The sequence below is a fragment of the Aptenodytes patagonicus genome, chromosome 5 (genome assembly GCF_965638725.1).
Source record: "Aptenodytes patagonicus chromosome 5, bAptPat1.pri.cur, whole genome shotgun sequence".
In the NCBI taxonomy this organism is placed as follows: domain Eukaryota; kingdom Metazoa; phylum Chordata; class Aves; order Sphenisciformes; family Spheniscidae; genus Aptenodytes; species Aptenodytes patagonicus.
In genome coordinates, this window is record NC_134953.1 from 65,923,819 (window position 1) to 65,937,351 (window position 13,533).

Genomic DNA, 13,533 nt, shown 5'->3' on the forward strand with positions numbered 1-13,533 from the left:
TAACATAGGCCTGTATAACTTTTCTATTGATTTTGCTGTTGAGTAGGTTTGTTTCTTTGTGTCCAAACTGTGAAGCACAGTTTGCCCTCTCCAGGATGATAAACAGGTTTAAATTTTCTTCATGCTGTTGACTGTCTTCAAATGTTGGAGCTTTTTTGAAAAAGTGTGAAAGTGGCCTTCCTCCCTTTTTAATATTGGAGCCACATAAAGATCATCTTGTTGTTGTTTCATGTGGTGTAGATTGGCATCACCATAATATTTGAATGTAAGAAATCTAAAAGCAAAAACTATTCCTTCTTTTGTTTTCCATGGGACAGCGGAAACTTAGAAATGTGAATTTAGAAAATGGATCCTACATCTTCCTCTTCTTCCCTCACCATTTTCCTTTCTTAAAGTGAAAATCTTGTGTTTTGATGCAGCTAGCTAGAAGTATATTCGTGAGTCCTTTGACACAAGGTTTCTTTCAATTTTGTCACAGGTTTTTACTGATATTAACTTGAGGACAAAGTTTTAAGTACTGGTTTGACCATAGTAGATTAATAAATGATATGTATATAAGAAAATGTAAAGCTTCCCTGTGAAATGTAATCCATTTCCTAAGTGAAGATGGTCACTGTAAGCTTCACATTTCCAGTTTCATTTCCCAGACTGAGAACATTCACGAAAGGCTGAAGATAACGCAGTCCTAATTTTTAAGTGTCTGAAGTGCCTAAATCTCTGAGCAGGTGTGAAAAATGCCACCTCAGTAGTCATTTTTTGCTTATGATTTTTGAGCTACTTGTTTCATGCTTTGTTACAGGAAAATGGCTCATTTCATTGTATGACACAAGCCTTTGTTTTGAAAGTTCCAAGAGAAGGCAAATAGTCATGAAGTTTAGATATACATACTTCAGATTTGTCAGTGTTTCATAATGATTTTCGGAGAACAAATTTCACTTCATAGATCTAGGAAATAATTTCTCAAAGCAACTGAAATATGAGACGGTATTTGTGTTTAGTATTAAAACAGTGACACAGAAGATGGGGTGGGGAGGAACACTCAATTGCCACTATATCATAATATGTTTGGTAGAATACTTAATCCAAGATGCTTCCGATAGAGCACTTTACAGCTGCAACCACAGTAATTTAATATACCTCTGATAGATTGTCTTCATATTGAAATAGCTGCTTGTGGTTACATTTTGACCTTCAAAGGACACAAAAATCCTACTGTGCTGCTCTTGCATAGGCTTAGTGCCTAGTCACACTGCCTATCAAAACACAGCAAAATTACTGCATGCTCTTTGAAAATTAATTCTCTTTCTGTTTGGGAGGTATTATCAAGTGCACTCAGATAAGTGGGGGAGACTTTGTGTGAATGAATAACGTGGGGCTCCCATTTCTTAGAAGTAGCTGCAGTGCAGTTTTATCAATTTGTGAAAGGTAATCCGTGATTAGCAAGATCTACATTTGGATTTCTGCTGGTTTTGTGCTTCTGATTCCTCTTCCTTCTCTTGATTTGATCATTATTTCTTATTGCCTTTCTGTTGACAGTTCACCAATACAGCAGAACACTACTGTTCACTTGGATAATGGTGAATATTGGTCTAGTCGTGCAGCTGTATACAAAGGGAAGCCTCACAGAGCGATCTTTGAAGAGAGTCTCGAGAAAATATACAGAAACATGTACCGAAAAGCTTCTGGCACTGTTTTGGACCAAAAAACGCACTCCTGATAGCAATTCGCCTGGAAATGCACAGTACACAGTGTTCATATTTGTAATGAAACTTATTTTTATGTAACAAATATTTGTACTCTATTTTTAAGGTGTAATTCTGGTTGGGCAGGGTTTTGGAGAAATGGGGTTTTGGCCTGGGTTGCCAAAAGGAAACTATTAACATCCCTCCGCATGCCACCCTAACCCCCCCCCCCCCCCCCAAAAAAAAACCCAAAACCCAACAGCAACTAAGCCCCTCCACAGTTAATCAAGATGGTGTTGCTCCTTTGAGACTATGAAAAGATAGTAATTTGAAGACTAACAGGTCTGCTGGACATTCCTGTCTGACATCAACTCAGGTTTCAGCTGCAGCCAATTCTTATTTAATAATTAAAGCTATTTAGTAACATAAACAGAATTGGTTGAAGAAGCAATATGTCCTAGTGTTCAGAGAGGGGGTCTAAAGAGGAAGGTGAATGTGAGTGTTGATTTAAAAGCATCCCATCTGGGACAAAGGGAATTGTTTTCTAGAAAATTGCCTTTGGATTGTTTATGTTTGAGACGGGCAGAAACTCTGATACTGACCTACAGACATGCTTTCAAAGTGGTTTCAAGCACTTTTAGTCACAAATTTTCTAATACTGTCAAATTTTAAAAGAAACCAGCCCAGCCCAACAGCCTTTGTATCAGAAGAAGGTTGCCTTCACACACCCTGTGCATTTGGAAGTTTCCAGGTTCTCTTGAATGCAGCCATGACATCTGCCAATATACTTGTAATTTTAAAAAATATGAATAAGGAGTGTGGAGGGGGAAAGACTGGAGCTAGTCAGCAAGCTCCTCATATACCCCATACAGGCCTTCTGAAGTTCCTGCATCACAATGCCACCTAATTTGGAGCCTGTCCTTCCCAGTCTGCTGGGATCCTGTTGGCAGAAATCGCATCGTTTTTGCTAAAGGCCACCAAATGTTCATCAGCAGTTCGATGCTTTCCCCAGGGATGGAACCTTTTCAGCCTTGCATTGAACAGATCCCACATTAGCAGACAGGGGCAAATTGCCCATCTATTGAAAAGTGGAATGTTTTAAAAGGGCAAGAGTGTCCATCTCCTGCTTCCTTTCAGAAACAGGGGAAAAAACAAATGCCTGTTCTGGCTCCTTCCCTGACTGAACGAACAGATTCAGTTACACCAATGCCATTTTACCTGTTATGATTGGATAAAGGATAAAGCATAAAGCTAGCAGTACAGATGGCAGAACATATGACTGTAACCTGCCAGCATGCCTAGATAAACAAAAAGTTGGTCTACTCTGCCTTCCATCCTTTAATGCTGAGACAACATAATTGATATGAGAAAGCAGTTGGTGAGCAATTATGCTAGTGGGAAAGCACGTTGAAAGACTGTGTGCTTCTGTTTCAGGAAAGGGGACTCTCAAAGGAAGTGTCTTGCCTATAGACATTTCTATTCCCTGTAACTGTTAAACCAGTTGAAGTGGATTAACACTGATAACTTCCTGTCCCTGATGCCATTTAGCACATTAGTGCTTTCAAAGGGCATTAGTTGCACAGTCTTATGCTATGGGTAAGTGTTGAGTCATTCTATGAAGTAGTAGTATGCTTTTTTTTGCAGAAGTGAAAAATAAAACTTACCCAAGCTGTGCCACTGAAGGCATGGTGGCCATGGAGTATTGTGCTACCCGTACCTGGTACTCATTCATTAGCCTATTCCTGTGACCCCATATTAGTCCATAAAGGAATAGTTTCTTTCTCCTTGCTGCTCAGGAAAGAAGGTATATTCAAATGGGTCCTAAATAGGCAGGGCACATTCTGAGAGATACTTTCCAAGCTTTTGGTTTAAAATTAATCTACTGAAATCTGAAGGTTGCTGCAGTTTCCTGTGTGTGTTTGAGCCATAAGATTTGCTGTTCTTCTCATGGTATCCCACAGTTCTCATTCAATATTCTCTGTGTTTTCCCTCCCCACTGTCATAGCTTAGTAAAAGTTACAGTATTCTGAAGATTGGCTGCTCCCCTTTGGCCTAATCTGGTTCCGTGACATAGAAGTACTGTTCGATTTTTTTTTTTTTTTTTTTTCCCCCCCCTCCCCAGCAATCCAGCAGATTTTAGTTCCTGTTTGTTCAATGTGGAAGAAGGCCTGAATGCTGAGGCTTTGATTTTTTTTTGGTATGGATGAGTAAGGGCACAAGTTGCTGTGAATTCAAGACACAAGGAGGGGATGAGGAAGGTTGGAGGCTGCTGTGAAAAACAGGGTAGTGTTTTCGAGGGGTCCAGAGGAATGGCTGGGGTATATCTGTTTTATTCCCCTAGCTAAAGAAAGGAAGCATATGGTAACGTGGCAACCTTCAGTTTTTCATCAAAGATGAAAAATTTTTCATCAAAGGTGAAAAGTGGTTGGGAGGAAAAAAAAAGTGTGATATATTGAATTTTGACCGGTATTAATATTCTCACTGTAGCCTTCGTATGCAGCATAACAACAAATGAAGCAGATAGATTATGAGTGTCTTTGGCCCTGTTCCAGCTGCGAGAGGAGATGGTGTGTATAATGTCTTTCTGAATCAGCTGCTGCAGGATATGTGTTTCTCTCTTGGGTCAGAGTCATTCCACAGCTTATATGCTGTGATACAGCAAAGAGTGTTGTCTTCCAAGCACTGTGCTGGAAATCCGGTTTGGTTAATGGAAAACTTTTCTATGAAATGTGACTTAAGACCCAAATTACTCCGATCTGTCCATAAAATCTGCAAGCCACTTCGTTTTTGGAAGCTTTTGGTCCCTTCACTGTTTGCTCAGCTAACCCTCCTGTTAATATGCATACAGCTCAAGTGCGCTGAGCACTGCTGCTCCTTTCCTACTGCAGTATGTGATAAGTATAGGTTCAGGCAGTGAACCAACATAGTAATAAACTGTAATTGTTTAGTGCACCTTGCCTTCTAATACAATTTAAATCCCTTCTATCAAATGCAAATTTCTAGGTTCCTGAGTGGAGCTTTAAATAGCATTTTCGATGCTCATTCCTTATCTTTTGCCATCCACAAAGTGGTCTGTTAGTGACAGTGGGATGGCATAATTCCACCCCCATCATTTTACCTCCTAAAGGAAAGCTGCCTACTCAAATCTAGAAATAATGGGCTAGATTAAGAGCAAATTAGTGTTTTTCTGTACAGTCTGTCTCTTTCTATTGCCCTCCCCAAGTTATTATAACCCATGGGTATTCTCACCAAGTGCTATTCAGCATCCAGTGTTGCTTGCAGTATGCAATCAGTGCACTTTCATTTCAGTAAGTCAGAGTCTGCTTCCTACTTGCTCCCTTCCCTCTTTCCTACAAATAACTTGGTAGAGTTATGTATCTTGAGGTGGCTTTAGACAAACTACCTGCCTGTGTTCAGTAGAAATGCAAATCCTTTGCTGAGTAGTAGTTGCTTTGGAAATCACTCCGTCATTGGCCTGTTGTGGATTAAAGGCAAAAATGTCAAACTCTTTAATGTTTTGCCTTATCTAAGTTTTCAACTAGAAGGGAAGATTAAATTGGTCCACTGGGGACAAGAGGCATAGGGATGGCTAAAGTAATGGGAACAGGTAGAAGCAACTTTGTAAGATAGATGGGCAGCAGTTTTTATACCCCAAATCCGAGCAGCTTGGAAGATGATGAGGGCTGTTCTTTAGATTGTGCATCATGTTTGAATTTTACTATTAGTTAGAAGGCTGCCAAAATGGTGAGGGGAGAAAGAAAACTACCTATAGGCATTGGGAATCTATTTTTTGGGTAAAATAACAGAACATTTAGCTCTGCTCAGTATTAAATAGTCTGTTCCAAACTCCGTCTCATTGTTGCCTCAGCTGTAAAATGGGGAGTTTGTGCTCTGTTGACGCTTAATTAAATGACTGTGAAGTGCTTTGGGATCCTGAGGTGAATGTTACAGAAATTATTTTGTGGAAACCTCACTGAAAAGTCCCATCTTGTTTCCAGGTTACTAAAAAGGCTTTATTTTAATTTTCCTAGGTTTATTATGTTTTAATCAGACAATTATTAAGCAACTCTTAATCTTATCAAGATAGAAACCTATTAAATCTAAGAGACGGCTGAAAAAGATAATGAACTGCTTTACTACATGTGCTTTTAGGACCTAATCTTTACAGTAGGTATCCTACTCAGCTTCTGTCTCCTGAATGATCCGGGTTCATCATACTCATACTGATTGCTCTCATAATTTTTTTTTTTAAATACAAATTATTTTTTCATCATCCTGATGTCTTAGTGCTTTCTGCTATGTGTATTAATCAGCACTATTAACGTCTGTCACATCATTTGTTCTCACCTCTCCTCAGGAGCAAGGGGTGCAATGGTGTGTGCAACTTGACAGTGGAAAAGTTTGTGTGGTGTGCCATAGGTTTGTCAGAGAAAGTAAGTTGGAAAGAATCTCTGCCTTTTCAGTCCGTGTGCAAGGAATAGCTGCTTATAGAATTCTGCTCTTCCTAATTTTTAAGCTTGAAAGTGTTTTCTAAAACACTAAACTATGCAACAAAATTCTTAGCCTTTTAGCAGTGGTCCTTTAACTGTATAAATCTTGTAATGTGGAATCTCTGGTTTATAGGAAGGCCTATCATGATGTTAATTACTTCAGTGGTTGCAGAATGATCATTATCAGGATGCTGAGAGTATCTCAAGAGATTTGTTTAGTAGTCAAGGAATTTGGGGAAACTTTCAAATCAATGCAACTTAGCTTCTTTGTTCCAGTGAAAAAAACTGAAGCTAAGAGAGAACAGCTCTTCTGTAGATGATCTTAACGAGCTACCTCACTGACAGAAATTATGTCTGGTTTAAGTGATGGTCTCTGGTAGCAGCAAAGAACCAGTCTTTGCCCAGTTCCTTTCAGTTTCAACAAATAAACCACTGTTGTGGGAAGTGATCAAGAACACCTAATATTCCTGTTTCTATTACACAGTGAACTATTAAGCACAAGCCCCATTGATTGCATTGGTTTCTACTGCTTTCTCCATGGAATTCAAAACATCATCAACCAAAGCCCTTAAAAGATGAGGCTGTAGCTGCTTCTGTTAACAATGTTGGCTTGCCAAAGACATGCAGTTTGATCCCTGTTTGTCTTCAGTGAGAAATTCTCTGAAGTGCAGTGATAATTTGTCTGGATGGCAGCATGAAGGAACTGTAATCTTTCTCTTTGCTTGATCAATGTGGAGATTGTGCTTTTTCTTCATGTGTATTTCCATTCAATTCTGGGTGATTGCTTCTGACCTAGCAGAGAACTCTCTGCAGTCTGAGAAGTGGTGATCTGAGCCACCTTCTCACCTCTTCAGGGAAAGGAGTTTGCTGTTGCAAAACAACATCCCTCTTGGTTCATAAGAATTTACTGATCCTGAGGATACAGCACAAAAATTTTGTTCTGTGGTCAGGCATTTGCGTAACCCCGTAGCGCCTATGCCATTGAATGAACAGAGCTTCACATGAAGTGGGGGTGGGAGGCTGAAAGCAGGGGTAGACTTTGAGAGTGGTTTGATGCATGGCATGCCATGAATTATGCATCTGTATACCATGAATTATCAATGTATAAAATAACCTGTGAAACTTACAAGTAACAAAAGCACCATTTATGTCACTGAACAGTGGTGAATTCTAATGCTTCTATTTGTATTGTTACACTGACTTGAATTTTTGAATGTTTAGCTAATTGTGTTGTTACTAAGACTATAGTTGTATGAACTGTTTTATTCAGTACTCCAGTAGTAAACATTTGCTAAGAGGTTGCTTTCCCTGCCTGCCTTGTTTTCACCACAGTCATCTAGTGTTTACATACATTTTAGCCTCTGTGCCATTTTTGAAGGCTTTATTTGTCTCATTTACGTTTTTGGTTTGGATAATACTTAAATATGAAATCCATCTGGGAAACATATTGTATATTCACGTTGAGGGGTAAAACCAGTTTTTAATTAAGATTTTATACAGCACTTGTATTTCACTTTGTCCTGTTTTATTATGAAACACTTCAATCTTCTTCCTAAAACACATATGTCTTGTGCGTTTCAAGATGTTCCTTGTTGCTCATGCAGAACCAGTTTCTGAGCTCTGTCAGCAGAGTGCCATATGTTGTGGGGTTCATTTAGCTTCTCTGGCGTTTGTGTAGGCAGCATATTGGATGTAATGCAGCTAAGCTCTGCTCCATTCTTTTCTTTGTAAACTTGTCAAAAGAAGAAAAAGCAGGGAGAAGAAAACACTGAATAATACTCGAGTGATTTGAATTATCAGTAAGTTATAGTAACTTGGCCAATCAAAATTGAGGTTTCTCGTGTACTTCAGGATTTTCCTTAATTGTGGCTTATGCATAGCCTATAAAGTGATGCATCCCTCAGTGCTACCCGGGGTATGACACCCAAAAGAGGTGCTGAAGATTGAGATACAACCCAAGCCATTTGGAAATGACAAGCATTAAGTGCTCTTAATTTTGCATTGATCTGCTATTTTAAATTTAAAAACAAGAAAAGTGAGTAATAGAAGATGGGCATGTGAAGGGATTGTGCTCCTCTTTGTTGTCTTCTGGCTTTGTGGAAAATAACTCCACTGTTTAAATGCCTGGTACTGAACAGAGAAATCCCAAGACTGATGATGTCCTCCTGTTTAAAAAAAAAAAAAAAAAGGGTCATTTTTCCTACCAATCCATTCCTGTTTCTTTCCTGCCCCCCACAATCTTGACCATGAACCAGTAGGTATCATCAGTCTTTAATATACTGCTGTTTATTGATAGTAGCCATATATTGTCAGATACTGATCTTATCTGCCGAAAGCTTTTCAGAACCGTCTCGGTGACTGTGACAGAGGACCAAAGTATTTCTGTGATTCTGTAACTAGAGCTTAAAAACAAGAAAAGGAAAAGAAGGAGTAAGAAACTAGCAAAAAAGGAATACATACTAAACTGTTTCCCCTTTGCTGAGGTATGAGGCTGGAGGGAAAGGGCTTTAGTGGCTGCTTGATAGGAGTGTGTGGAGGAGCGGGGAGGGAAACTTCTGCAGTTCTGACCTAAGGTCGGTCAGAAATAACCAGCTGGAGTGACATGAGTGTAAACCTGGTTGAAGTGACAGGCAGCTCAGCTCCTGGGACTTTATTTACATATGTTTAAAACAAACAAAAAAAAGCTGCCTTTGTTCCCCAGGAAAATCTATTTACTTGGCATTCAGCTCATGTATAAGCTGGAACTTCTGTCATGGAAGATGTAGAAGTAAAGCAACTGACATTTCTGCTTTGATGTGAGGCTGAAGCTAAGATTTGATTTTGAAATATGAAAGTAAACTGAAACTACCTCCAATTTAAAGGTGGGTTGTTTTAATGACCTTAAAAGTTTTGAGATGGGTTTTTTTTTTTTCCCCTCCCCTTAGGGACCAGAAGAAATTATAACAGTAATCTTACTTATAGCTGTAAGTCTACAGAGACAGTGGCTGTAGGTTAATGAAAAATTGACACTGCTACTTGCCTGTGCTTCCAGCAGAATTTTTTTTCTTCAAACTGATGTGAACTATTGCACTGCGTGAGCTGGTTATGAGTCTCACATATTAAATTGAATGCTTCTTTTGTGGAAGCTACAAGAGTGAGTCACAGCTGAATGTTTTGAACAACATTCCTGTTTGAACAAATGCAGCAAAAATTATGGATTTCTTAAAATGGTTACCCTGGTCCTTCCACACAGACACACTCAGAAGTGAAGCCTGCTTTGTTCGTCTAAACCAGGAAGTGGGCAGAGGAATTGTCCCCGATGATCTCCATCCCAGTACTGAATCTGGTGTCCTGTCAACCCAACCTGATAGTACTCTAGTAGAGAAACCACACCATAGAGCAGTAACTGAGTGTTGCAAGTGCAGCTGCGAGTATGTTTTGCATACTCGTGTGTACTGTTATGCACACTCCCCCTTGTGTGGCACTGGGGCTCCTGAGGGGGACACCCTGTGGCTCACAGAGCGTTGTTCAAGTGCCCTCTCCAGGAGCGTTTCTGCAGTGTCTCTTGGGACAGCTTGTTTCTCATTCCTGGGAATTGTGAACAGAAATGGCATGAACTCAGCAGCTCAGGCTGACTTCGGTTTGTACTCTGACAACTTTGTGTCTCTGTTTGTTGTCCTTGGCATGGTGGTGCCATCTGGTCTTGCTTGGACAGCTTATCTATAATATTGCACTGCATGGTATTTCAGGTTTTGTTTATGAAATCTTGGGCTGTGCTTGAATGGCACACTGATACCTTGATGCCAGCCTTTGATCAGATGGCACGTGCTTAAATAACATCCCCCCGTGAACTGTGATGGAGATGGATACACAGAGGTGTTGGAAATTGCATTTGAGACGAGGGGAAGGAATGCATGGAGGTATTATATGGGATCTCAGGTCAGGAATTAAAGAGCCATTGGATGTCCACAGACTTCCCTGCTCCCCTTGAAGGACTTTAAACCTATAGCAGACTGAAGAGTGCCCAGTTCTTGGGTTGAGGGGCTGTTCTAGGGCAGAAGCATTCTCCATCTCTCTTGTAGGAGTTTCAAGACTCACTGAGTCACAGAAAGATGGAGAAAATGCATGTCTCCGAGGGTCAGGGTACACTTGGGAAAAGGCAACATTGTGTGCAGTGGAATTTGGGGCAATGATGGGCAACACCAATAAAGACGACTCCTTGAGCATTTCTCCAACAAGGACATCTGTATTTTGGTGTCCCAGTGGATTTGCCATCTCCACTGGGGAGAAGGTTACGTTTGGGTGATGAGGAAGTCGTCGTCTTTCACTTCTCTGAAAAACAGGCAGTGGCATTTCCTTGCAATCTTTCGCAGCCTGGAAGGGTGCCTTCATCGCCATTGCAGCAACAATGTGTTGGGGCGGCAGCTCAGCAATTGGCTTCTTCACTCATGTTCACCTGCTTCAGAGGAGGTTGTACAAAAATCTCAAATTGTTGTGACACCAACATTTCACCTATGCTAAAAAAATCACTTTTGTTTATTGCTCCCTGTGTCGCCTTCACAATACCCTGTACATCGCTTTTACTGCTCAAGGCAAACAAACTAAAAACTGCTCATACCTGGCTTTGGAGACTCACTGAGGTTGGATGACACCTCCCACATTACGCTGGCATTAGTCTGAAATTGGGAAAATAAATGTACCCCATTAAATATATATACAGGACTGTGAGACGAGAGGCTTGAATTTGTTTTTTGCATCTGCTACACTTTGTCCTTTGCCACTTCCTTTTGGCTTTATCCCTTTTTTTGCCTTTCCATGATTATAAAGCTCCGTTTCTCTGCATGCACTACCTATGATTTTTATTTATGTGGTGTAAGTTCACAACAGACAACTGCTTAATGTAACAGAAGACGCTTGATGAAATCCAGCAGTTGGAAGCTGGAGCAAGATGCGGTCACACTAGAAATAAGGTGCAGCTCCTTTTTTTTCTAATGCAAGGAGTATTTAGCTTTTAGAACACCTTAGCCAGAAACTGGTTTCTTCTTAGCTTGCAGTCTTTATGCCAGGATTGACCATTGTGCTAAAAGGCACACGGCTAAGCCAGCAGTTTGATAAAGAAATAGGCAGGGATGTTCTGCCATATGCACTGTGGTTATTGCTCAGTCAAAGAAAGATCCCAAATCCTACCAGTACGTGCTAGGTCAAAGTAGAAGATTAGACCTTTTAGAAGCTCGGAGTCTGGTCCTACTTAAGTATGCACAGCCTGGACGTGTGCAGCCTGAGCTCTTGCCACTTACGAAACTACAAAATGTCCCCAAAGTGACTGGAGATACATCTCCAGCTTAAACAGAGGGCCAACTTGCTTCTCTTATTAACTCATTACCTTTTAATCTGCAGACAAGCCAAACCCTGCTTTGGGGTATGTTCAGGCTTTTCTTACTTGTTATAAATTTTTGAAGACCTATGCTACATTGATGACTTTTTAATTAAAAAAAATCCAGAAGACTTTGTTATGTAGCTATAAAATGTATGGTTAAATACCAGCCAATTTCGGGAGTGTGCTTTTGCTGCTCCGCAGAGATACAAAAATGCACACTTGGAAATCCTCTTGCCGATATGTCAGCATTTTGAAACTGCTACAGCTTGAGGTTAACAGAGTTATTTTCTTTTGTCTGGGGTTTAAAACGTTGCTCCCAACCTGGTATCTGGGTAAGATAAGATGAATCCACTGAAGGTAAGAAGTTGACTTTATTATCTGTAGGAGAAACGCTTCTTGACTACGTAATTCAAAATTGTTTTAAGCAACCTATTCCTCTCCCCACCGGCAAGGAAGAGGAGTAATTTGCTGGTATTGGAAGCACTGGGCACTGAGAAACGGGTAAGTGAGCTGCAGTACTGGGGCGGGGGGGAACACCTTCCAGGCACAAGGCTGGGGAGGGGAGTGGTGGGATTCCCGTTGCCAGAGATGTCACAGCCCAGAGCCAGCACGTGCAGAAAGTCCTGCGGAGACATGGCAGTGGATACCTGCACCTAAGCAGGGCTCAAAAGATAAGTTGATGGGTATGAACAAAGCAATGCAAAGGCAAAGTGTCCTGGTTTCAGCTGCTTAGTTGCCGGCTGGGGTTAAACCACAACACAAAGTTGGTATTAAGTTTTTGCATTACTATGCGCAGTAGAAGTAGGAGGGGGTTCTGATGTGTTCTTTGGTGCATATTTATTATTATTTTACTCGAAGGGAAGGGAAAGTAAGAAGAGAGTGCCGAAGAAAGAAAACTAACCCATGTAAATTTGCTGAGTTTGTTTCTTTTCCTCATAGGGACCAAAAGCGCAGAAGGGGGCTGGGATGCTGGGACTCTGTCAGCCCATGTGTCCCCCCCTTTCCCTCAGATCTCCACGAGCTTTACCCTGGTGAAGTTTCCCTCTATAGGAATGCAGGGAGGGCAATACTCCCTGCAGGGATGAAAGCTTGTCATCCTGGGTAGGATCCACTTTAACCCAGGAACAGTGACTTCCAGCTACGATTCACCTGGGCAGGTGCCCGTCTGCGCACACTGAAAAGGCTGCGTGCACTGTTCCCTCCTTGTCCCAGAAAATGAGCGCGAGGAACCAGAGAAAACACGGTGCCCTGTTTGCTAACTTACTCTCCACCCTGCTAAAATGCATGCAGTTTCATTTCTTTTCTTTGTAATAAACTGTGCCCACCATAGCGTATATTCTTTTAAATAACATTTTAAAATATTTTCCAGTAAATTAAAGTGATGACATGTTTGTAGGGTTCATTGTTAATTTCATTTCCTTTGGCTCAGCCAGCCGGATAAAATGCAATGTTATTAATCTTTGTTTAAAAGAAGATCCTTTGCCAAACAGTAATAAATGATCTTGATAGATTTGTCAGGAAAATGAATGATAATCATTTGCAGATAGACACAAGCCTAGTATGGAAGATTAATAAGAAAATATGTATTGGCATCATTAATAACATCTGCTGCCAATGGACTTGTATATTGGTTACAGCTCTGAAAGCGATGCGTTCTTGTTAGGATATTGCAATTCATCACGCGCTGTGAGGAGTAAGGCTGTATAGCACTCCTGGGGCGATGACAAGCTACTCCCCGGGAAAGGCTCACAGGCAGCCCAACGCTGAGGCCGTGCTGCAGCCCGCCGCATCCCCCGTTGGATGACCCTGTCATCGCTGAAGCCCCGGTTCTCCTGGGCTCTGGCTTCCCATGTGCATTTCCCCATGTCACTGCTAAAACCTTTTCCGGACCCCATGAATTTGCTCATTCCTTGCTTTTGGGGCTATGGCTGGCTGGATTCACAGATAATTGTTGTTCCCATGGGAGCTCTGCCCTCGTGGTGTGGGCTGAGCAATGCTGGTGGAG

The 13,533-nt window shown here is 41.1% G+C and overlaps 1 protein-coding gene across 2 annotated transcripts in view; it reads left to right on the forward strand.

The window, feature by feature from the left end:
• The window catches only part of SPATA6 (spermatogenesis associated 6), a 43,999-nt gene extending 36,319 nt beyond the window's left edge, over window positions 1-7,680 (forward strand). For both annotated transcript variants that reach the window (XM_076340243.1, XM_076340244.1), the window contains exon 13: window positions 1,537-7,680. In XM_076340243.1, the coding sequence (XP_076196358.1) occupies window positions 1,537-1,717 (181 nt within the window). In that variant the 3' untranslated portion in view covers window positions 1,718-7,680. The remainder of the gene's footprint in view (window positions 1-1,536) is intronic.
• The last annotated feature ends 5,853 nt before the right edge of the window (window positions 7,681-13,533 follow it).